We start from the raw sequence: 26,589 nt of genomic DNA, 5'->3' as shown, positions 1-26,589 counted from the left end.
TCCCTCAGTCCTCCACCTCTGCAGTCTGTAACTTTCTGTTAGCTCTGCAGGTGGGGGAAAGGGTGCCTACTGCTGCTTTTGCAGCTCTACCAATGGACTTTACAACCAGCTGTGATTCCTTTCCTTTGCCCATCTCTCTTCTGGGTCATCTCTTGCCTTCCCCTAGTGCCCTGAGCGCCAGAGCAGCCCTCCAGAAAATCTCCACCTGTACTCTTAGCTCTTTTGCCTAGGAGAGAAGTGATTCTTCCACCTCTCTAATCCTCCATTTTTCCAGAAGTTCAGTCCATTAGATTTTGAGGTCTGAGAGTCATCCATGAATTGAGATTCTGTCCTTGGGGTAGCAGCTCCACCCCTTTCATGCCCTTTCCCAGGGGCCATGCTCTCCATAAACACTAGGCTGAAAGTCCCACCCTTGCCAAGCTTCAGGATGACAATCACTCTCCCTGAACACCCATCCATCACACAAAATGTGATAGCGTTAAAACCTGAATGCAGATGTGGCTCAACTGAGAGAGCATCCACCTACCATATAGGAGGCCCAGGGTTCAAACCCAGGGCCTCCTGGCCTATGTGGTAAGCTGGCCCATACACAAGGAGTGCCATGTCATACAGGGGTGACCCCTGCATAGGGGAGCCCCATGCACAAGGCCCTGCAAGGAGAGCCACCCCACATGAAAAAGGCCCAGCCCACCCAGGGCTGGCACCGCACACACAGAGAACTGACACAGCAAGATGACACAACAAAAAGAAACACACATTCCTGGTGCCACCAAGAATGCAAGCAGACACAGAAGAATGCACAGCAAATGAATACAAGAGCACAAACACTGTGGGGGGGGGGCGGTAGGAGAGAATTAAATAAATCTTAAAAAAAGAAAAAAAAACCTGAATGCAAGTTACATTTTGACTAAGAATTAATTCAGGAACATTAATGATGCAAATAAAATTTGGAAGTCATCAAAATAAGAGGCCCTCTTACTTAAGAATAAAGCCACTGTCATACTATAATCTAAGTTAGCCAAGAATCAGAAAGCATCTCCCCATTAATGACTAAAAGAAGACATTAATGATCCTCACTTGTTTGGTTTGCCAAGCCTGCTGGTGCAAAATAACAGAAGTGGGTTGGCTTTTATAAAGGAAATTTATTAGGGAAAAAGCCCTATAGTTTTGAGGTCACGAAAGTGTCCAGATCAAGGCATCGTCAGAGACACTTTTTCACCAAAGGTCGGCTGCTGGCAGTCCAGGAGTCCTGGACTCCTGCCACGTGGCAAGGCAAAATGGCGGCTCTCCGTCTGAGCCTCTGCTTTCTCCTCCAGGCCACTTTCTCTGTCAGCTTCAGGCTCCTCTGCAGGCCTAGCCTTTCAGGGGCCTCTTTTCATGTCTCTGCACGCTGCTGTTTCCAGCCTCCAGCCAGTCTCTCAGCTCTACATGGTGTCTCTGGTCACAGAAATGCTGGAATCTGCTCTCCTTGGCAGGGTGAAAATGGCAGCTGTCTTTCTCAGTGTGTTTCTGCCTTTAGTTCTCAGTTTATATAAGACCCCAGCGAGAGGGTGGAGACCTACACCTGGGTCATGTCTCACTGGCATAGTCTGTTCAAGGGCTGTAAAGCGATCTAATAAAAAACTATCTAATCAAGGTCCTTTCACTGAATTTAATGCAATCAAAGGACCCCATAACCACAGAAAAAGGATTAGTTCTTAGAACATGATCTCTTTCTGTGATTTACAAAATTTCAGACTATCACAATACCATTTAGCCTCTTGGGAATGGATTAAATTTAAACCCATAGATGTTTTGCACACATACACACCTCATTTCATGGTTTATCAGCCATTTAAATGTATGGTAATGATGGCTGAAGTGATATAGAATGAACGTAATGATAAATCTGCTTTGAAATTGCTTTGAGAAAGCTTTTCATAGATTTTCTTTTTCTAAATGATTTTCTAAAATAAAAAAAAAGTCAAATAAAACTGGTCTGAACCTCCATTTCATTGTGTATTTACATAAGAAATAAGACTTTTTACGTTACTTATTTTAAATGGGGAACGTTACTCTTTGAAATTATTATGGATACCACAAGAAAAATATGCATCTTAACTATTATTGTTTTTTTCAATGCTTTCTCAGGTGCCAGTTCAACAGATTCTGACAGTGAAAGTTTAGCTTTCAAATCAAAACTTGGAGCTATGCCACAGTAAGTGCCTATGAGTCCATCATTTATCTATATAATAAAGAATGTCAGCAGATTTGTAGGAGTCTGAAACCATGCATATTGTTCTTTGAAGGAAAAGATCAATTGATGTCAATAAAAAAGCAAATATTTGAAGTTGGAACTCAATTTTTAACTTATAAATTTGAACTTTGAAGTCTGCATTTCATCATCAATATGCTAATATCTAGCTATATACAATGTTAGTTTCAACTATAACTAGCTAATTGGTTATAAATGTGTGGAAAGAGAAGTAATGTTAAGAGTAAAATCAGTTAAATCATTACTAAAATGTAAATGAGGACCAATTTATTTAAGCAAATTGAAAAATACCTAATTAGGCCAGGCATGAATTTTGATTTGCATAAAGTCCACTTCTAGTTAGACCTATACATGAAAAATTACAAAATTTAGTTCTTCCTACAGACATGCGGATTAGTAAAATGTCAATATCTTGTTTTGCAAAAATTAAATAAAATCTACTGGAATTTTGTGGAAAAGTCGGTTAACGCTGAGACTGCTCAAATAAATCCTTTGGGTCTCCTAGCACGTACATGGCAATCACACCAATTCAACATCAGAGAAGCACAGAATATGGATGCTGAAGGGACCTCATAAAATAATATACTCTGCGACCCCTGTTTTCAGTTCAGGAGCTCAAGTTCAGTGAGTTAGATGACTTGCTTGAGATTGCACAGCCAGCCACGTGGCAAAGCTGCGTCTAAAAACCAACTTTTAAAAATCCTTTCCATTCACCGCACTAACTTCTATGCACTAAAAAAAGAAAAAAACTTCAGGATAATGTAAACTTACCAAGATTAGAAACCAGAAAAAGAACAGTTGCTAGACCTAAAACAGACCATCAGAACGTTGAATCAAATGTAGGACCCTAATCCAAAAGATTTCAAACTGGTGTATTGATAAAGATTGGGATTTTTCCAAATACGTTCATTTTTTCTTTGGATTTTCAAGGATAATACTTACTATTTTGTGGCACTGTCTGAGATACTTTTTTTCTTTCCATGTGTTTGTTTTATTAAATGTCTCTGAGGTACGTTCTATGCATAAACTGACCACAGATATCCTAGGTTATGAATTTCTATATCTGAGATGCATACAGTTGAAGTGGAATGAGTATACAAAAAACAAAAACAAAACAAAAAAAGTGAGCTATTCTGTGGGAATGTTTTCAAAGAGTGACTTCTGCCAAAAAAATGTTCTGACACAATACTTGCCTCCCTATTTTCCAGAGCTCAAAAGAAAACAACTTCCGTTTCCTTCACAATAGGGTCATCATCTCCCAAGACAGGAGTGACCACAGCTGTGACTCAACCCTTATCTGTCCCCAATCAACAGGTAAATGTCCTTGGGTCAGAGCCCACAGGGAGACAACCCACTAGCGAACTTCTGAAGACTATAGCCTTACTTCTTACTAGTACACTCCCTTGAAACATTTTCCAAGTGGAAACAAAACTGAGAGAAAAGAAAATGGTAGGTAAACTTCTTCCTTTTAGTCCATGAGAAATAGTCTTTAAAAAGCAGCCACACCACCAACTAGTCATCAACTGCATTTCCATTGGGAGCTTCTTTTTCTAACAGCCAAACATCTACCAAAATAGTATCTGTTTTAGTGATGGCTATTTGCTTATTCCCATACATATGCCCGTTCTGTTTAGCCAAACTCATTAACTCAATGAAAACAAATTTAAAAAAAAAGAAAAACCCATATACCAAGAAAAAGTTTTTCCATCCTCAAGAGCTAAACAGATATTAAATATCTAAAAAATTTCAAATTCCTTGGCTTTGTCATGCATTTTTATCCCGCTTTTACTTCATTGTAAGTCTGCTTTATTCAGGAAAGAACAATGATACAAACTAACTCCTGCAAAGTAATTGTAGTGAATTTACTTTGCAAAAACAAGGAAGTTTAAAAAAGTAAATACTAAAATCTGAAATTTCCCTAATATGTTACATTGGCTTGGTGCTATAACACTCGCAGAAGCCTTTTCCCCTACACTCTTGAGTAGAGACATCATCTCTAAATCATAAGTATGTCTTCTGCTGGTCATAACCAGGCTCTATATCACACTTTACTATCTATTGAACACTCATAGATGTTTAAGTAATTATAGTCTGCGATATATCCTTTGTGATATGTAGAATTTGCAGACAAAGTAGAGAAAAGGCAGTTGGGTTCATGCAGATGAAAAGGCAAAGTTAAGTTGCTCAGAGAAGGAATATCTAGTAGAAATTTCCTTCAAGCCAATAAACCAGAGGAGAATTTACAGAAATATTCCTGGTTAATGGATGTTAGTGGATTGTGTTTTGTTTTTTGTTGTTTTATTGTTGTTGTCATTTGATGTGTAAGTGTTGATAAATATTTGTTAAATGCTTAGCACTGTCCTAGGCATTTCATGATAGGAAAATAAAATGGTACCCATACCATTCTCAAAGAGTTTATAAACTAACATAAGAAAAAGGAAATATACACATGAGAAGTTCTTGAGTCTGATGGGCTGTATTAAGGTGTAGTACAGAAAGTACAGAAGTGCAGAAACATACACATCTAAATATGATGAAAATTGTATATTTTTAATGGTAAAATTGTACAGGAACATGAACGGAAGGTACTCTGTCCCAGTTTTATACTTAGGAGAGCAAAGTGCTCAGAGACACAGCATTGCTTTCTTATTGTAGGCAATATGGCACTGAGGTTAGCACACTGAAGCTAGTTTAAATCCAAGCTCCACCACTTACTAAGCATGAGGACCTTGACTTGCGATGTAACCTTTCTCTGCCTTGTTTCTTCATCTGAAAAATGGAGACAGCAATACCAAATGCCTCACAGGGCTGTCATGAAGATTCAGTGAGTTAATGGTCATAGGACAGAACTGTGCCTGGCACTGAGGAAGTCCTAGCTAAGTGCTGACTCTACTCTTTGGACATAAAAAAGACAGTGAAAAGGGAGACTCAGACTTCCTGAATCAGAAGCCAGTAAAAATCTTACAGAGATAATGGAGAAGATCCGTTATCCTCCTAGCATCTGTACTACTCACCCAACCATCTCAGTGACTTACTGTGGCATACTTTGACCCATCAGTTCCCATCAGCATGATCTTGGATTAATAAGCTAACAATCATTTCCATAAAAGTGAATAAATCTAGACTGTTTAATAAAAATAAATGGTTATGTACAAAGATTTATTTTCCACTTACAGTCTGAAATCCTTGTATTTCCCCAATGAGTGCCATTCAGTGTTTCAACCCCTTTGCTTTTTGTACAGCAAGAAAAATAATTTATTCCTTTTTTCCCTCATTTCCTATAACCCTTATATATACAAAGAAAAGGTAGAGAGATGTCAGATAATTTACTTTACTCTCCATTGCCAGTAACTCACACTTTTTATTCAATGAATCCAGATTGACCTTGAAAATAAAATATAATGTCTGTGAGAACTTTTAAAAAGACCTCTGTGGAAGTCTCACACACAGAAACCCATTTGGTAATTGCATTTAAAAGCTCATGGATCCCTTAGGATCTGGGGAAATTTTACCTTGAATATCCTTTTGAATAGAGAAGAGTAACAGATGTGAAATGAGGAAGTAGAACAATGTCTGTACTGTAACAGTAGACTAGCAAAATGATGTATGGTGATATGTCCATTCATTTGTTTCATTCAAGTGGAGCCATCCCAATAATGAAAGGGTTTTTTTAGCCCTTCTTTTCAGCAATTTATATATTTAGAATTTGATCCATATGTCTCTGGTTCTTTCAGGTTCACAGCCCAACTTCGCATCTTTGCCGACCTGAAGGGACCTGCTTTCCTCCGGTTTTCACAAAGGTCTGACATCTGCGAGTCTCATTGTCTGGATTCTCTTTGGTCCTTGAATTCCACTCACATGTGGCTTCGTGTGGCAGGTTTTTAACATTTAAAATGAGCAGAATAGGAGGCTGATTATCATGGTTACCTTTGGAACTAAATAGATATTTCTGGAACAACTGCCGTGTGACCATACCATGGGAAGGTCTGAGTATTATAGTGGTGGTCAATGACCTGAAAGAGCTTAAAATATTGTGGGAAAGCCAAACAGGTAGGAACAATACGACAGAAGGCTCTGCAAAATTGCTTGAGAGCCAGCAAGTTTTATAGAAATAATTTTTTTAAAAAGACGATTTTTAATTTGTCCTAAGTGGATGATTTGCATTTCCAGGCTGAACGCCACCCATTTCATTGGTCAACCGCTCAAGTCAGAAAAGCCTCCATGTAGCATTTGTTCTTTCTTTTTTCTTTTGAGGAAATTACAAAATGCCTTTGAAAGACACTTAAAAAGACCCAAATATTTACGTTTTTTTTTGATACGGAACTTTGCAATCTGATTCTAAAGGTTGAATGAAGGAACAAGTGACTCAGAATAGCTAATGTACTTCCAAAGCGGCGGGGAGAAGGCTGGTATTAGGGAACAATTGGATTTGTCCTCTGCTATATCAGGACTTTTTCTAAAGGTAACTAGAATTGTATGTTACTGGCACAAGGCTGGACAGATTGATGAGTGAATTAAAATAGATACCAGAAAGATACTCTATATCTATAGAAACTTGATTGTGAAAGAATTGGCGTTGCAGATCACTGAGAAAAGAATGAATGCTTCAGCAGAAGTAAAAAAAAAAAAAAAAGGGTATTAAACTGGACTCCAACATCTCACCTATCACAAAAATCAATTCCAAGTGGACTAAAGACAAATGTGAAAAATAAATCTATAAACCTTTTGCAAGGCAGTTTTATGACTTTCATGTAGGATTTGGTACTTTCTCCTAAGCCCAGCTATAATCCAGCTTGCTTAAAGATGTTTCCATAAACCATTATGCTATTTTCAGTAGGACACAGACAACAAGTGTTAATTGGAGACAAAAGCCTTACAACTCTGCCCCTGAACAGACTACCAAAACAGTTGACAGGCCCATATCAGAATTACAAATCCCTGTTGAGCCAGTGGTTTCTCCTTTGATGCTTTGAACAGGGAACACTTACAAAGGGGGTAGGCATGTCACACTTAGTACATAGTTTAAGAGCTTTTTTGTTTGTTTGGTTTTGGTTTTGGTTTTGGTTTTGGCTTACACAACAGGAATTTATTGGCTCGCAGTTTAGAGGCTATAGAAGTCCAAAATCAAGGTAGCCAAAAGCCAATTTTCTCTGAGCCTGTTCTGCTGGTGCCTGCTGGCAGTCCATCTCGGCCGAGGACCCAAGGCGACCCGTCTTTTTCTGTCTTCTCGGCTCGTGCTTCTGGGTCCAAATTTCCTTTGCTTTCTGAAGGCTCCAGCCATAGTTGGTTAAGGCCCACCCTGTTTCAGTTTGGCTTCATCTTAATAGGATCTTTTTTTAAATTAGAGGAATTATTCTTTTACAGAAAAATCATGCATAAAATAGAAGTCGCATATACCATCTGATTATTATCCCCTGGCATTAGCCTGGTACATTTGTCACAGTTCACAAAAGAACATTTTTACAGTTGTTCTAATAACTGTAGTCCATCATTTACAATAGGGTTCACTGTGTTGTACAGTCCTATGGGTTTATTTGTCCAGCATTTTACAAGCAGCTCCATGATTTTATCACCAGAATGTTTGTGCTGTCTGACCTATAGTTGTCTAACATAGTTGATTATAGGGTGCCAGGTCCCTAAGTGCCTGTTGGTTTAAAGAAATAAAATCCACGACGGTGGCATTAGGGAAGGAGAAGAGGACACGAGTTTCCTTTCTCTTACCACAGAGTTTCTCTGCCAAAGTGACCTGGTGCACGTAAATGTTAGGAAGTTCCTCCTGGGCACCAAGCAGGAGCCTCAAGAACCAGATAGAAATCCCTGTTTCCCCCTTGGCAACCCAACTCCTGAAACAGACATTCTATTAATGGTATTTTCCCCTTCCCCAGAAGACAACCATGCAGCATTCCATGTGTTAAGAACAGAGCTTTTAAAAAAGAAAAATTAGGGAAGTGGACTTGGCCCAGTGGTTAGGGCATCTGTCTACCACAGTTCAAACCCCTGGCCTCCTTGACCCGTGTGGAGCTGGCCCATGCACAGTGCTGGTGCACCCAAGGAGTGCCCTGCCACGCAGGGGTGTCCCCCCGTAGGGGAGCACCACGTGCAAGGTGAGCGTCCCTTAAGGAGAGCTACCCAGCGGGAAAGAAAGTGCTGCCTGCCCAGGAATGGTGCCGCACACACAGAGACGATGACGCAACAAAAAGAAACACAGATTCCCGTGCCACTGACAACAACAGAAGCGGACAAAAAACACACAGCAAATAGATGCAGAGAAGAGACAACTGGGGAAGGGGGAAGGGGAGAGAAATAAAATAAATAAATCTTAAAAAAAAGAAAAATTAAACAAAATTCTATATTTTTATAAAACTTTTTTTTAAAGAAGTTTTATTTTCATGGAAGAGTCAGTGGAATCATACGGCACCCTTCACTGGGCATCGTCAGCTCCTTCCACTCTGTTTTCTTCAGGGTTATGCCCGTCCTTGCCTGCATCTGCTCTCCCTGTTTCCCTTTGGGCATCTTCTCACCCAGCTCTGCGGGGGCCTTTGTAGGTCTGGGCTGTGGTTCTGGAAGATAATCCTGCTGGTTTCTTCTGTGGTTCAAACTAACCTGGGCTTTCTCACCCTTAGCATCTTCTTTGGCCTTCCTCTCAGGCACGATGGTGGCATTGGGTGACAGGTGGGCTCTGCAGATCCAGGGGGTGCCTCCATCCTCCCTGCACTACCCTTCAGGAGATTCCCGGGGCTCACAGCTGCTCCGAGACAGGGCAGCGCTCCTGGCTACGGCGGTCCAGCAGTGTGGTGGGCTTGGCTCAGAGACCAGAGCTGGTGTGAGCTAGAAGGACACCGCGTGGCCAGGAGAGCAACACCCTGTGGCTTTCCTTCCTAAATATTTAGACCCCTGTGCGGAACTATGATGTCAGGTGGACTTGATGGATGACACCCAAGGGGCCTGGGTCCCACTCAGAAGGGATGACCTAGAGTGCCAGGGCAGCCTCTGAGGGGTGGCTCTTGGTATCCTCTGGGGTGCCTCATTAGGCTTCTCCTAATGGCTTACTGTGTTTAGTCATTGCTTTGCCAAGATAAAAACATTTTTTTCTAGAAGAAGCCAAGTTGTAATCCAGAATAAAACTATGGAGTTATGAGTACCTTGGCATCTACTGATTTCCTACATCTTTGACTTTCCAACATTGAACGAAATGTATTATCCTGGGAATAAATCAGAGTCTTCTTTCCTGACTGAAAGCTTAAGCATGACATATTTGTGTACCATTTGTAACCTACCATGAACGGCCTCCCGGACAGGCCTGGAGGCACTTGCTGGATTAATCCATCCAAGCTGCTCCCTGTGAGTGGCTCTTACGCTGCTGTGATCCACTAAATTAGCTCTTCTCTGGACCCAAATGCAAAATGAAAAACTAACTAACAAAAATAGACTTTTTCTACATTAATAAAAAGAAGAAAAAGAAGGCAGGGAAGGGGGCAGAATGCAATCAGAAGTAGTTAATAAATATTTTTTTAAAAACTCTTGTTAACTACTCAGTTTCTTATCAAATGCTTTGTCAGACTTCAGGTAATTCAGAAGAATAGTTCTTCTGCCAGCACCATAGACTTTTGGACTTTCCATGGGGCTTTCACACACTCACTGCAGGCCATCTGCTACAAGATTGATAGATGATTGATTGATTGATTGATTTTTTTATCCAGCCCACCATTTGTCTGCTCAGATAATTAAAAAAAATAAATTGAAAAAAAAAAAGCTCTTCTTCATGTGAAATTTTTTGGTTTGGTATATGTACAGGTGAATTATTTTATCATATGTTAAGATCTCTACCGGCTCTATATTAGATCCAATACTCTGTAGTCAGAAGTTTAAGTTGTCAAAAAGTTTAAGTAGACCCCTTTACTAGTTAATTCTGGGGTGTAATGTAAGAGAAAATGTGTAAACAAGCTGCTTTTAATTTTCTGATCTTCAATAACAAACATAAAAGTGTTATCTCTTTGCATCTGTAAAACCAAACTAACTTCTATTAACTATTGGACGAAAAAAATTTATTGATCTGAAGTTGATGGAGTGGGGCAGGAGGCAAGGAGGGCTGTAGCATTGGAGGAGGAAAGGAAGGTCAATATGGGAGAAGTGCAGCATGTTTCATTATTTTACTCAGAACCTCAAAATGAGAAAATATCAAAACCTCGACTTAATAAAGCTGGCATGGGAGACTCCTTGGGTGGGGAGGGGATGGGCAGGTAGATGAAAAGGTTGGAGCATATGAAAACAAATGCACATCTTTTTTTCCTTCTACTCTGGTTTTCATAAGCATCTACATTCAGTTTTTCTGTGTAAGTGTTTTAAGAAGAGGTTTGCATTCCATCAGCTTAGGCCCAAATGTAGAGTTTTTAAAAGTTGCAGTTGTTACCATAGAATTCCATCAGTGCGAAAGAGTCCGTGAAAATTCACAGACAGGTCGAAACTTTGTGCAGGGTTTATGGTACACATTACTAGTTTCATTACATGGAAATGAGGAAACTCTGATGGTCACTGGGTTTAGAGCTGTTCATCCTTACCTGAGATAGTGGTAATGATGCTATGGTGCAAGCTTTTTATTTTTCTCTAAGGTTTGGAATTTTGATTGTGTTGTGATATTGCTTAAGAACACACTAACGTCTGACTGTGAGCATTTTCTTTTGCTTTCAGGAGCTGCAAAACATAGCAGCTTCGGAAGGCCAGGTGGTGGTTCTGGAATGCCGGGTCCGAGGAGCTCCCCCTTTGCAAGTCAAGTGGTTCCGGCAAGGCGGGGAAATCCAGGACTCCCCCGATTTCAGAATTCTACAGAAAAGTAAGGAGAAGTTCCCGTTCTCCTAAATCCAAGCATCTTCAAGAAAATCAAGAAGGGCCATAGTTATTTAGATAAATTCATTTCTAATTTCAAAGAGTGGTAAGACCAGATGCTCTGCAACTAATGTAGTACCCAGTAGATGCAAGCGGTGGTCCTTGCTTGTTGGATAAAACAGAAAATTTTCTATTCTTTCTCCAGAAATAATGCACATACACATTTGTACTCAAAAAGTTGTGCAAATAATTTTGGGAAGTTCACAAGCCTCCTAGAGCCCATTTCTTTACTGCCATTTTAAAAACTTTCTAGTGGAAGAAGATGTGGCTCATGTGGTTGAGTGCCTGCTTCCCACATGGAAGGTCCTGGGTTCCGTCCCCAATGCCTCCTAAAAACAAAAAACAAGCAAAACCAACGAAAAAACCAACTCAGGGGAACCGATGTGGCTCGGGTTGAACGCTGGCTTCCCACAATCCCTGGCTTTGGTACCTCAAAAAAAAAAAAAAAGACAGCAACAACAAAACTTCCTAGAGTATGGTGTTACTGGGATTTGATTTGATATATTTATAGAAAAACAAATTGATTTAGCATTTATCTGCCTCTTTTGTATTATGGAGTTTGTAACATTTCTTCAGACATGCCCTAGATGAGGTAATACGAAAAGCTAGGTAGGTTTATTTTTAATGTACCTCTCTTCTAATACTCTTTTGATTTGTTCCTTTGTTTGTTTGTTTGTTCTTATTCTCATGTGGCAAACAGAGCCTAGATCTACAGCTGAACCCGGTAAGAACTGTTGTCTTGTGTGTGTGTGTGTGTATGTGTTTTGTAATGTATCTTTTGGGTTTCAATAGTTCTTTGTTTCCGTTTTAAAGCCATAGCAAAACAATGTTTTTGCAGTTCCCTCGAAATGTGAAACCCCCTTAAAGACAATATTCTCTTTATTGTCTGGGCTGTACACTGCATTTTAAATCAACATTTTTATTAGTAAAACATTAAGTTCCATTCAGACAAAGTCAAGCTCAGGGACTTGAGGTTTTTTAAAACTATACTCTTTTATACTCAGAAAGCAAACTATGCTACTAATGAAAAAATGCTAAAATTCCAGGAGAAAAGAAAAATCTGTTGCATATTTCTGCTGCCCCAAACCCACTAACATCGAGACTCCCCAGCTCAGCAATGTATCTCGAATGAAAGCAGCCCAAAGATGTAAGCAAAACGACCCCAGGCCTTTCTCATTTATGTGACCTAAGCCATAAACTTTTACTATTCTGCAAGCACGGAGAAAGTCATCTTGCCCCAGGAACTCTCTTAATTACCGGGTCATTTGACCTCATCACAATGCTCCGGTGTCCAAAGCCATTAGGGCCAACTGTTCTCCTGCCTCAGATTTCGCGTCTATTTATGCTTTCTTATGGACGAAAATGGTGTTCCTAAAGGAAACAACAATTTTTATCTTGGTCTTTTATAGTATGTCCTCCTCTGGGAGACGTTCTTTTGTATTTTTCCCATCAGTAAAGTCACCGATTTCATTATTTCTTGCCAAAAGATAGAAAAACAAACCCATTTCCTGGTTCACTGCAGATTTGTCCGCAGAATCGGACAAATGCCTCCTCAGGAGCCCTGACCTTGCTCTTTCTCTTCTCTGGGAACTTGAAGGTGTTTTGTGGACAGGTTCAGGCCCTCAGCCTCTCATATAAGAGCAGAGTGTGATCCTGCCAGGGCCCGGAGAGTAAGGGATGCTGAGTAAGGACCAGAAGGAACCATTGGGTCTGATCTGCTGCTTTCTTGTCTTGACTTTCAGCTAGAGCATGTTACCCCACTCAGTGTGTTGGTCACTAAAATACTGCAGTCGTTTTCCAGATGGTGGAAGTGCGCAACATCATATTTTGTCTGTGATATGTCTTTGTATAAAATCATATAATTCTTGTTCCCTGGTATATAGAACTTCTGAGAATAAGTCCACTGCAGGAGCTAATGTGGAAATCCTACAGGGAGCTAGGGCAAAAGTTTGCATTGAATATTTTAAGTAGACTTATAGATTGATAGACATAGAAATTGGAACCAAATATCTCTTTTATGTACAAAAAATAGTTTATCATGTAAAAAATATAAATAAAGCTATTTATGTGTTTTGAGCTTTTATGAAACTAAAATCTTGGGCCAAAAATTCTAAAAGCATGACTACTGTGAAGGATTTGGATGTTGCATGTTGGATTCTAAGTGAATTCATGCAACTCTTTTTTTAAAAAAAAAATTGTATTATTAACTGTTTCATCATCTACATAGGTGATGATGATTTATTAAATGTTTTCCATAATCTAGCTGGGAAAATCATCAACCAACCATCATCTGGAATTTTTAAATATTGGTTAGAAACTGCCTAGTTTAGTTTTGATTATGTGCATGTTAGAAAAGGAAAAATACTCAGAATACTGGCAAAGAAGGAATAAATGTGGGTGAAGGCAGGAGAATGGAAAAAAATCTACCCCCTGACCCCACAACCCTAGCCCATCACGCATATACCCCCCTCCAGTTTCCATTGTAGTTTGCAGTTTTGCTTCTAGAATATAGTTTTGCTCATGAATATTTTAATAGAATTAATCCTTAGCAGTTCCACAGAAGAGCCTGACCTCTAGAGTTTACTTAAATGCCTTTCTGTTTGAGGTCTCAAAATCATGAGAAAAAGAAAGAAAAAAAAAAGAGTGAGATAGGCTTTTAAACCACAAAGCCCGGCAGGATATAAAAAAGTTTCTCCTCTTGATGTTTGCTGAATTTTCTTATTTTTATACTCCCCTATAGTTAAATCTGAAGGCATTTAACACTCCTCTGTTCCAGCCACAAAAAGAGCTTTGGCTAGAAACAAATATTTCTTGGCAGGGAAATATTTAAAGCAGATCAGTCAATATTAGAAAAAAAGCATATATTTAGGAGCTGCTAAAAACAAAACACAACTATGGATGGTTTTCCCCGAGCTCCAATAATTTCTTCCCAATTGTATCTACCAGGACACTACAGGAAGTGCTCTTTTCTGTCTTAAGAGTCGTTGCACCCAGCTCTTGAAGGGCCTTGGTTAGGTGGTGGCACGATCAGAGGACACACTCGGCACATAATCACGCATGAGCTTTGTTTATTGGGACTTTATTTATTGGGACAGGAGAGGGTCCTTGGCAGCAGCAGCCTGAAGAATGAAAGTAGCACTCCTCAAAGAGGTGGGAAAACGAGGGGTCTTAGAACAAAGACATTTCATACCAGAGTTTCTGCTAGGGTCCCATGAAGCACATAAATGGAGTCTGGTGATGTTACTGCAGGAAGGAACTATACAGTCGGGAGAAAACTGCAGTCTACCATATTACCTGTGAGGAGGTTTGCTACATTTTAACTTGTGTCATGGGGTGCGCCGGGGGCTGCCTACTACAGGCTCTTGCCCTTAGGGAGGGGAAACCAGGGCGGGGGGTCCACAGGACCCCCACAGTAGCGAAGCATTAAAACGCTCTGTGTCAGGGAAGCAGTTGTGACTCAAGCGATTGAGCTCCTGCCTACCACAGGGGAGGACTGGGTTCGGTTCCCAGTGCCTCCTGGAAAAGAGGTCAAGAGAGCAAGCTGGTGCGATGGGCTGGCACAGCGAACTGAAGCAGCAAGATGATGCAACTAGGAGACACAAAGAGTAAACGCAATGACAGACACAACAAGGCAGGGAGTAGAGGTGGCTCAACTGACTGAGCGCCTCTCTCCCACATGGAAGGCCCCAGGTTCGGTTCCTGTGTGCCTCCTAAAGAGAAGACGAGCAGACACAGCACGTTACAAATGGACACAGAGAGCAGACAGCGAGCACAAACGATGAGGGGTGGGGGTGAATAAGTAAATAAAATAAATCTTTTTAAAAAATGCTCTGCATCAGGAAATCTGCACTTGGCATGTAACATTAAATAAAATTCATAACCATATTTTTTAAACAAAAAAATTTCAAAAACTATTAAATGATTGCTTATGGATTATGTAAGAACTTCAGAACAAAGCGCATGTTAAAACATTTACAATATATTACCATGTCTGACAAAACCAGCTATGATTCCTTTACTAGTCACCAAATGTTTTCCTTGCATTGACCTTGAAGTTGTTGTATTGAGGGTAAAAACAAAAAAAAATGGTGCACTCTTTACTTTCCTTGAATGACCTGATTGACTTTTATATCTAATGGACCAATGAACTATATTCCTAGTTTTTAGGGATTACCTGATAAATTCAACCATATAGAATATGTGCAGGAACTAGTTTCTCTGAAAACTGTTTTTCAGCCATTATTAATAGGAAAAAGAGAAAAACAGACGTGACTACAATATATCTGAGGCAAAAGATAAATTTTCTGGACTAGGTCAGTGATATTTTCCAAATTCTAAAACATAAATAGCCTTTGAAATCCAGGAAAGTCTTAAAGCCCTATCTTCCGACCCTCTTCCCTTCCTCTGACATACTCATTCTGTTCTCTCCTTTCTGGTTAGCTCTCTCCTCCACTCATCCCTTCATCACTCCCTCCCTGTCTTTCTATCTCCATTCCACTCCCTCATACTTTTGATCTCTTTTTTCTCTTTTCATCACTCTCCTTCCTTTCCTTATTCATGTGCAAGATGTTCTAAAGCTCAAAAATAAAATTGAAGCTCACTAGTACCTAAATATAGCCCCTTTAGAGGTTGGTTATTTAGATTAAGAAGGAAATAGATTCCCTCTGAATGCATTTGTGCAACTGAAACAGGTTTTTCTTGTCACTACTGTGTTGCATCTGTTTAATGTGTTTTACACTCCCCATCTCCGTCTAGACAGAAGTCAGCTTGCGTCACAAATCTTTTCAGACTGTTTTGTGTAATAGCTAGTCAGCTTGCTAAAGACCAACATCCGTTTGTTCTGTTACCTGCCCAGGCTGCTGCTTTGAAATTCTGACTTTATACTGAATCCTTCAAAGACTAGGCGGGGGTGGGGGACGGAGAAGACTCTTTGGACAGATGTTAATACTCAGGCTCTTACTCAGCTGTCTGGAAATCGCCACAGACTGTATTGAGTTACCTCTGTAGCTTGTATAATGGCATGCAAAATGAAAACTGCAGAAAAGCGTCTCTTACTTTCAGGGAGGACATACTTGTTCAGATAAAAGTAACATGACTGACTTTCAATAAGAATTTCTGACGGATGCCATCCATCTTAAACCTTGTCTAGTAGCCTCCATGTTTTGCATCTGATTCAGAATGTGAAGTAAATTATATTTATATATATACTAAGGTGCTGGGCTTGGGGAGGGCTATGGAGGGGATGTTTGTTGAAACTCATTAGATTGCACACAGTTAAAACCATGCAAATGGTTAAGATGGCAGGTTGGACAAAAATGTCTATGCCAGCATTTCCCAAACTGTGTACCAAGATGCCCTGTGGTGCCCCAGTAAACTAACAAGGATGCTCCAAATATTTTAAATTTTCGATGAAACGCAGTGATAGTTGACATCGGAGCAGCTACTCCACAAACTGCTAGCTCAAAATTCAGGCTTTCAACAGTAGATCATCCTACATTCTTTTCTATGACATACCTTTGTGAAGCTGAGATTTTGACCAGGTGCTGAAGTTAACAGCAAGAAAATCACTGTTGAACATGAAATGAGGCTGCCTTTATGTCTAGTTTGATTCCAGGATTTGAGATGTTGTGCATTGCCCAACCAATGCACACATCTCATTAATAAGTAATTGTGGTTATTTAAGAATAAAATGATACTATTTTTTTTTTCTTTTCAATCTTTGTGTATTATTTGGTGACTCCATTGTTAGGACATAGATAATTACTAAATTGTTTGGAAACTACTTAATAAATGGAATTTTTAGCTGTATCTTTAGGCTGCCATTTTAAAACTTTACTGAGACACCAAGAAAGTTTGAAAACCTCTGGTTTAGTCTCTGTGGTGAGGGCTGAGCCCTCAAGGCATATGAGAGTGTAGCAAAAAGAAAGCTGAGTGACACTTTGAATTCTCACTACCAAATGCTGCTACTCGCAGGCCTCTTCTTGCACTCGTCTTCCAGAAAGCTGGTCTGTAAACTTTCCTCTCCTAGCAGACTTAAATACTCTCTTCTAGGGAATCTGGTCATCCCAAGAAAAGGAAATCTATAAATATTGCATGAGGACTTCTTCAGTAAAGCACCTACCCAGGTGGACTACAGAGAAGGCCCAGGTTGACAAGCTCCGCCCTCATGCTCAGAGCTTATCACCAACTCACCCACGTGTCAGACAATGGGAGATAGAAGACGTCTGAAGAAAACCACTAACATGGAAAGCGTGGAAGAGAACAAGCAAACTCCCTGAAAAGCAGCTTGGAGAAAACAGGCTTGCAAAGAGAAAAAGATAGAAAAACACCAAAGAAAGAAAAGATACAAAGAAGAAAGAAAGAAAAAAAAAACCCACAAAAATCTCTCCTCAGAGAGAGACAATCAGTACATCCAAAAGTAAGAATTAAAAAAAAAAACTTTTAAGAAAGGAACATTTGGAAAACAAAAAGAACTCTTGGAATTAAAAACTTGGTAACAAAGGAAAACTGAGGAAAGGTCTCACAAAGTAGAACTAAGAGGAGAAGAGGGAAGGGATGTAAGAGAGAAGAGATAAGGGATATAGAGAAATTAGAAAATCCGCCCAGGTGGATAACATGTGCATAAATAGGGGTGCAGAGGAGAGAACAAAGAAAAGAAGGCAGGGGGGTATCAATGAAGTATTTCTTTAAACAAGGGATACCAGTTTCCACATTGAAAGACTTTTCTTGCGGCAGCAGAGAGAAGTTGGTGATCGCAGGATTGAAGGCCAGGGCAGGAGAATTCTCTGAGAAGGAAGATTTATTACGACTGGCCAGGCCCGGCAGACTTCTGTCCAAAAATCTGAGCCCGGAACAGGATTTCCAGGTCCCTTTAGCGCAGAGGATTTAGGAGTGGGCGTCAAGCGGGGCTTTTGACGCAAAAAGAACTTTCTTTGTTAGATCAGGTTTCGGTTTCTTAGGGTTTAGGGGTTTGTTTGGACACCAGGTTAGCTTGAATGAACGCAGCACCCGCATTCAATCTGGATGTAAGCTCGGATACACAAGCAGTCGACGCCCTTCCTGAATACAAGCGCCTATGCAGTTTATATCACTTAATTGGCTTTTAGAAGTCTGGGCAAGTTTGAATACAGAATTAGATAAGTTGAATACACGCATATACTCATATAGGCCATATTACTCTGAGTGAACAAGGTGTGAAAATAAACTCACAGTGGTGCACATGGCATTCATTCAAACTATCTAAGACAAGGAGAGGGTTCTACAAGCATCCAGGGAGAAAATATCAGCTTCCGTACAAGTTAACAAAATCAGAAGAGCTTAGGACTTCTTAGCAGCCACACTGGACACAAAGAGACAGTGAAGCAAGGTCTTCAAATGTGAAAGTAAAATTATCTACAATTTAGAATTTTACACACAGCCAAACCCTCAATTTGATATGGAGACAGAATAAAGGATGTGTCCAGACTTGCAAGGACTCAAAAATTCACATCCACAGCCCTGTCTGGAGGAGGAACTCCACCGCAAGATAACTTAGAAAGAGCAAGATATGGAGTAAAAAAGCAGGAGATGAAACACGAGCGAGAGGCAGAGGCAGTCCGAGAAGGGCTACAGCTGTGCCCCAGGAAGAGGGGACAAGGCCAGATTGAAGCGTGATGTGGCTTTCATCGCTAAGGGCTCCTTGCCACGGGTGCATCTTTTTCCCTGATGACAGATGACTGAGTGGGAAGGCTGACCCCAGTGTTCATCTTGTCTTGGCCTCTCCTGCTCTCCCGTCCGTGCACTGCCCCAGGATCAGCTGAGGACACTCATTTCACCACCACCGCCACCCCCGCACCAAGTCTGCTTTGATCCACTTCTGAGAACTGGAAATTGGTCACACTGAGCTCAGAAACGGAAAACCTGGAAACGCCCACCCACCAACTATATTCCCGCTGGATGTCCAGTGACTGCTCTTACTTAGCCCTGCCAGGCTCCCCTGCTGTAGCCTTCATTTCCCATAACCCACCTGTGGCCGTGCCCACTGACGACCCGGGGCGGGGGTGTGGGGAGCTTGTGGAAACGGTAAGGGAGGCTGAAGCCAGCTTACGCCCCAAGATAGTTCCTGAGAGCTTTTTTTTCTAACAGTGACAGTATTGCCTTCTCTTTACACAGCAAGATGTGTGCTTAGTTACTCCATTTTTCAAACCTAAAGAATACATCTTTCAAGGATACACACACGTGGAAAACATATAAAGAAAATTAAAGGAATGATTACCTCAAAGGGGACAGAAGGAAAATTCAATTGGGGAGGGCATATGGGGCACTTCTTAGGTGGTAATAATTTATTTCTTAAATTCGATGATGAATATACACAGGGCTCCATTTCATTATTCTTTAAATGGCACGTTTTAAATATTCTCTATATATGATACAGTTCACAGGTTTTTAAAACTTTTTTAAAAATTAAAGCATTACATTTACCCATACTGAATTTAATCCTACTGATTTTAATCCAGAGGGTTTTTAAAAAATTATCATTATTAATTGTATTAACCAAATCATGTGCTTTAGATGTTGGAACCTGGGTTTTTTAGTAATGTTGGGCCAAAAAAAATAGCAAACAAACACTGTGAAGGTAGGCGTTGATGAAAATGCCCCTTTATTACCCAGGAGACCTAGAAACCTTATCCTTGCTGCCTCATCATTTTTTGCATTTCTACAAACAAAGTTGTTTTTGTTAGTATTTAATCCAGTGTTAAGTATGTCTCAGAACTTACAGGAACTCAGGGTTGACTCCTGGGAAATATTGCTGTAATTTAATAATTTTAGATAACTGTTAAAACAGGATTTATCATCAGTAAAAATAGGTTTTTGGTTTAGTGATTTATCACGTGCCCTCAAATCATGCCTTTCATTTAGGAAGGTTGGATTAAAGTGGATTATAATTAGAGCTTCTCATAACTCGAAGATTTTCCATTTATGCTGGAGACAGTTTTTCAGGACAGATAAGGAAGCCTCATACTCCCTTTATTTGACATATAGTCATTTCCTGATCTCCATTCCTCACCATAATTTATTTTACAAATGTCTTAAATGTCTTTGTTCAAATAAGATGCTACCAGATGAAAATTCAATTTGATGACCTGGCTCATCTCATTTCCTCACCATGGTGTTCTTGTTTGTATGATGGCAGAACCATGCGTGCAACGATGCTCCTTTCTCTCAGCAAAATGTGATCTTATTGTCACGTGGTTAGAGGAAAGTTTCCAGGAGAAAATACGCTGAGTAGTCTTTGAGATATTGGATTAAAGTGTTATCTTAAAAACATAACACTCTGACATGTCAAGGCATTGGGGTTACTAAAAGAGCATCTCAACGCTCATCCCCACCCCACCCCGATTTTTCTTGTCCTTTGGGTCTATTCCCTTCTGTAGATGCTCAGTGGGCCATCAACTGCATGCATGCCTACGCCTCGTTTAGTGCAATCGTGGTGGTCCTGAAACATGAGTATCAAATGACTTTCGCTAAAATTTTAGACACCCAAAGAAGGTTACAGGAAAATTCATCTTTTAGAGACCCAACACATTTTTTGTAAAGTCAGTGTTTACTCTCTTTTTCTCTCAATCTAAATGTCATCCATGGATCCATTCAAAAATCTTTTGAAGAGCCCACAGTGGCTAAAATGCAGATAATCCCCCCCCAACAAGATGAATGGTTTCTGCTCTCACAGAGGGTATGTTCTAGTCAGTGAATCAGCATGTCTCCAGGGAAAGTACCCCATCGAATAGCAGAAAGGTGGTGACTCTGACCAAATCTAATCACAAAAGGATTCTCTGAGGAAGGAATGTTTAGGTGGAAACAGAAGACTGAGGAGGAGAGAGCAAGCATTCCACACTGAGGAAGCAGGTGCAAGAAGGTGGCTTTGAGTTGCTGAGAGGAACACTGGGCCTGAAGCTGAAAATGCAAGAGGGGGAGAGGCACTGAAGCAACCTGGTGAGAAGCAGTGGCCACATCATTCTGGACGTCGAGGACCACATTAACGATTTCAATTTTATCCTCAAAGTCGTGGAAGGGTGGTGGTTGCAGGGAAAGGATGATGGAAGTTTGTTCTGAAAAGAGTCCTTTGCATTAAATGGGGCAACTGTATATAAAACCTCAGGTTTTCTCCAGAAAGTAGAATTCAAAAGCCACAAGATGGTAGATCCACCTCAGAAGGAACTCTTTCAAAGTTGTCAAGAGCATTGCCCTACCACCAGATAAGACTTTCTATTGTTCTTAGGTGTTTACATGCAGATTTGTAGACACAGCATTGAAACTATCATTAAAAGAAAAGATCTGACTAGATTTACAGTTGAAGTATTCTTAGGCAATGGGCATTTCTCTGGGTGTCCCCAGAAGCCTCCTTTTTCCAGCTAAGGAGATAAGCCAAGGTTGAGAGAAGACCTTTCCAAAGAGCACCGAGCCTTGAGAAAATAGTGCAAGGATCTGAAGAGTGGTTGCCGGAGCAGGAGCTCCTAGGTGCTGCTGAAAGCTGGAAAGCTCACCTTGCTTCCAGTAGCATCTGCTAAGAGGGAACAAACGTGACCTACTACTGCGGGAAGCACAGGCCTCGGGCTGCCGATAACTGCAGGGTTTTTCCAAAACCTCCTAGACGTGGAAGGTTCTGTTCTTATAATATCAGTATATCTGCATTATAATGTTTTAAAAAGTCTGCTTCTATCCTATCCCAGTGTGCCTTGCATCTTAAAGGACACAAAGCTCATTTCCATGTGTAGGTAAATGTCTAGTGAATTCTTTGGATATCGAAAAGAGTCAATAACATTTGCAAAATCGTGAAACCCCTTCTTGTTCCCGATGTAAATCTTTTATTACCTCATTTTACATCGGATTCTTTGTGTTCTGAACTAGGAAGAATGCAGAAGTAAAGAGGCTTGTGCTCAAGGTGAAAAGACTCTGTGAGTCGGGGCAGGGTGCCTATCTTTATAATTTTGGCTCTGATAATTCGCCAGCCATGACCTTGAAAGAATTACTTTGGATCTCCCTGTCCTCGCCTGAAGAAATGAAGGATTTGGGCTAGTTAATCTCTAAAATCCCTTACAGTACTCATATTCGAAGTTTTCTTTACCTCTTCTGGCTAAGTCCACTTTTAACTCATTCAGTAACCATCTGTATTCAATTTTTAAATCCCCAATCCCTTGTACCTTTCCAGATAGATCTCACTTTCCAAATGATTACTCTTATGGGATGTTCCAGCTTGAATTATTTCCACACTTTGTATTTTCCTCTTCATTTGGAAGGCCAAGAACTGTATATAAAACAGTCAAAGAAAACTTCAGGAGAGTTACCTCACGCTCTCTGTTGCTCTATTGTTTTCCTTCTCTTCAGTGAACCTTTTCATCATATAGTAATTGTGTACTGTAAATGTGTCAATATCTCCCAAACATTTATCTGGAAACCTTTTTATTAACATGCCTAATATCTCTAGTCAAGATTCATTGACATTTTTTAGAAGTAAATGGAGGTAAATATTCTCCTAATGTTGCCCCCTCTTGGCTTTTCCACCTAGATAGAACTCTGGGACAGCCAGAAAATGCTTCAGAGTCTTGCTTATATAAATCCATGTCGGATGTACCAAATGAGTCTTTTAAAAATCTGTTTTGATCATAAAATTTAGTGTTTCTCTATACTGAGACCTGAAATGCTTCATTGAAAGTCAGTTATCATCATCATGAGTCAGATGAGGGCCAGTGTTGCAGTATATAAAACTACCTGCTACAACAAACTCAGAGGACCATGCTATGTTGTCCAAAAAAAAAAAAGTTCCAGATAATTATGTGAAAACTAAGGCCAAGCTTTTAATTAGCCAATAATTTTCACGGATGTTTACAACACAGGAAACCTTCAGGGCTGTCATGATTTCAAACAGGAAAATAATTTAATTTTACTTGAAACAAATATGCTGCCTCTCAACAAAATATGCAGAACTCCAAGTGGTCTTGTAATTGAAATAAAAGCTATTGAGCTTTCTTAAGGTTGCTGTACTTTTTTGTTTTTCATATAATCTATTTCTTTATATGACTATTTCCATAGTCTCTATGTAACACAATTACATTCTGCAGGTATCAGCTATAATGTATATGGTTGTCTCTGTTTCAATTCATATTGACGTCTCATGAAAAATTTTAACGTAATAATTTAAAAGGTGAAGAGAAAACTTAAATGTATAAAGAGGAAAAGGAAGATGACTCAGGAAACTATGTTTGCTTAATTTTTATTTTAAGCAATTCTATAGGGAGGGTTGCAAAGCTATCAAGAATTGTAGGATGGCAGCAAAGATTTGATCCAAGTAATTATAGGATAATTACAGGATATTTAATATTTGATACTGCATAGTCAATGAGAATTTTAATCCCTGTGGAAGTCTGAAATAAAAATAAATAACAAGAATTTTTAAATTGCCTAAAAATCTTAATTCCATATTTCCCACTTCTGTTCCATATTCCAAGAATTTTTTTGCAAAATAAAATTTCCCGATGGACATTTTCATTTGCAACTGGCTTAATTATATTGATAGATGATATTAGTTTTTCTAGCATTAAGAATAATAAATTCTTTGAGTTTACTTTTAGGGAGTGAGATTATCAAGGAATATTAAATATAGAAGGTTTGAAATATGAAGGGAGATTTTTACTTTTCATTTTATACTGTATTATTTAGTTTGTTTACTTTTGCATTCATTATTTTTTGTAATTAACAAATTAAAATATTTAAAGATTTGTTTAACAGATAAAATGTGTTTTTTTCTTTTTTTTTGTCAAGGTAGTGCTTTTACCCAGATTTAAGATTATTTTTTCTTCCCCTGTCATGCAAAATGTTTTGACACAAATTTGCTGGTTTTCATTACTGACGGTCAAATTGAGGGAAGATGCATCATTCTACAACTCTGGAAAGTTAGCCCTTAGAGGGTGAAAGAGAAAGAGATGGGAAGAGGAACATTTTATCTTATCAGATTGTATCCGTTTTTACCACATAATATACTGCCCCAGAATTTAGCTCACACTTCTGTGGGGCAGCAAGTTGGTCTGGCGTCCTTTGGGAAGTTCTCTGGTCTGTGCAGGTTCAGCTGACCTCAGCTGGTCTCCCTCCTGTGCCTATTGTCAGCTTCCAGGTTGGCTGGGAACTAGTCCAGGATAGTCTCCGCAGGGATGGCTTGTCTCTGCTCCATGCAGTGTCTTCCTCCACACAGCCTTGTTCAGCTGGGGATTCAGCAGAGTTCCCAAAGACTGAGTGGAAGTGGGCACCGTCCCGTGAGGCCTGGACTCAGACCTGGCACATCACTTCCACCACATTCTAGATTTAGGAAGTCCCAAGGGGAGTGGATGAAGCTCAAGTGATCGAGAGCCTGCTTCCCAGGTATGAGGTCCTGGGTTCAAACCCCAGTAGCTAAAAGAACAAAAAACGAAAGAAGTCCCAAGGCCTGCCCACATTCAGGGAGTGGAGAAACAGACACTGAATGGACAGGGTTGCAAAATCACATTACAAAGGGGTACGGATACAGAGAGGGGAATAATTGCAGCCATTTTTGCAAACAAATCTACAATACTAGGTATTACATTGTCCAGATAATATATGACTATCTAATAGAGTCTCCTTATGGGAATCAGGAATATGTCACTTTCTCTAACATTTCCCAATCATCTTTATTTTACTGGTACAGTACAGACCCTTATTGAACCTAAAGAGAATTAATAGGCTGTAGATATAGCTTCTTTAAAATGATACAGCTAACATTTCCTGGTTACGTAGCATTTACTATCTGCCAGGCACCTTTCCAAGCAGTGTTCAGCACAGAAGAGCAGGTGGTTGTTAAGAATGTGAAGTCTCGAGACACTCGGTTCAAATCCTGCTTTTACCAGTTATTACCATGTGATTATGGTGAAGCCAATTAACCTTGTTGTGCTTCAGTTTTGAACCATAAAATAAGGCTAATAAAACTTACATAACTTGTAAAGTTGGTACGAGGATGAAATCTAAATTACTCTGTTACATGCTTATAATAGTACCTAGTACATGATAAAGGCTTTATAACTTAGCTGTCATCATCATCATCACCATCATCATCATCCCTCACACTAACGCTGTAAGGTAGATACTATGATTTTCTCCATTTTGCAGATAAGAACATTGAAGGTCAGGGCTGTTGGCCAAGGCACAAAGCTGCTATGAGGCAGGACTCTTAACTCACATCCTGGCAGTTGGTCCCAGGGTCTGAGTCTTTCATGCTGTACAACACTGCCACACTGCATAAAAGAACCTTCTGGAATAATTATCTGCAGGCCAACATTTATAGATCGTATTCCTTTTTTCCCATTGTCAGCATTTCAGCGAAGTTTTATTTTCCCTGCTAATTGGTTTTCAGTTGAAAAGAGGCAGCTGCATGATAGGGGAAAGAACTTCCACAGATAAGCAGCTAAACTAGGCCAGAGAGGAATGGAGCCTGAGATCTACTGAGCCTTTTCTATATGGCAAGTTCAGAATTATGCACTTTGCAAACCTCTCGTTTCATTTTCACAGCTTTTCCATTAGGAAGGTATTTTCCCTGTTTTATAAATGAGGAAACCAGTGCTGCACTTGTCCAAAATCACAAAGAATGAGCCTGACTCCAAAGCATTTTCCCCCTGGCTGAACTACTCAAGTGAATGTAAAGAGATTCTGTAATAACCATTACCTAAATTGCCTGTTATAGAAAGGCAGAGGTTTTACGTTCTTCAAAGTGACTTTGTGGCTTCATTCTAATGAATTCTATTCTGTCCTCTTCTCTTCCAGAGGAGATCTGTACCCTGGTTATTGCCGAGACCTTCCCTGAAGATGCAGGGATCTTCACATGCTCTGCAAGAAATGACTATGGATCGGTGACCAGCACGGCGCAGCTGATTGTCACCTCAGGTATGCGAGGAGGACAGAAATGACTGCGTTCTGCTCCCTAGCACTAGTGAGGTTCACCCCAGCAGAAGCGACTGGTCCCAGGAGGAACACTCAGCTGCTGGGAATGCTTGCTTCTGCTCCAGGAGTTACCCTAACAAGCGGTTGTTCCATCATCAAACAAAGGGCTTTGAGGGAAGGGCACGAAGAGGGAATGCGATGGAAATGGAAAACAGAAAATGATGATGATAATGTAGCAACCGAACACACATGTGGTCAGTTTTTAAGTCATGCAGTCTTGGTCTTGGAAAGGACACAGCCGTTTCCTAGCACCCTCATGCTAACCCATAATCATGAGCACATCGGGAGGCCACCTCTAAATCAGAGCTGCAGTCGCTGTTCCCAGCAAGTGCCAACACATGGCATCTGGAGGTGCTGTACAAGTTGTCGTTCAATCCACTATTGAAACTTCTGGAGGAATGATGCAAGATAAACCTCATTTTCAGAGAAGCTGTAAAGATCTTAGAAATCAGTTTTCATTGATAGTGGAA

At 40.1% G+C, this 26,589-nt stretch overlaps 1 protein-coding gene across 6 annotated transcripts in view; it reads left to right on the top strand.

The window, feature by feature from the left end:
- The window catches only part of PALLD (palladin, cytoskeletal associated protein), a 467,101-nt gene that overhangs the window by 228,307 nt on the left and 212,205 nt on the right, over window positions 1-26,589 (top strand). For all 6 annotated transcript variants that reach the window (XM_058309553.2, XM_058309467.2, XM_023583763.3 and 3 more), the window contains 6 exons: window positions 2,131-2,197; window positions 3,463-3,568; window positions 5,989-6,054; window positions 10,943-11,084; window positions 11,838-11,861; window positions 25,943-26,062. In XM_058309553.2, coding sequence (XP_058165536.1) covers window positions 2,131-2,197; window positions 3,463-3,568; window positions 5,989-6,054; window positions 10,943-11,084; window positions 11,838-11,861; window positions 25,943-26,062 — 525 coding nt within the window. The remainder of the gene's footprint in view (window positions 1-2,130; window positions 2,198-3,462; window positions 3,569-5,988; window positions 6,055-10,942; window positions 11,085-11,837; window positions 11,862-25,942; window positions 26,063-26,589) is intronic.

The sequence above is a fragment of the Dasypus novemcinctus genome, chromosome 1 (genome assembly GCF_030445035.2).
Source record: "Dasypus novemcinctus isolate mDasNov1 chromosome 1, mDasNov1.1.hap2, whole genome shotgun sequence".
Lineage (NCBI taxonomy): Eukaryota > Metazoa > Chordata > Mammalia > Cingulata > Dasypodidae > Dasypus > Dasypus novemcinctus.
This window is presented reverse-complemented; position numbering and strand designations above follow the sequence as displayed.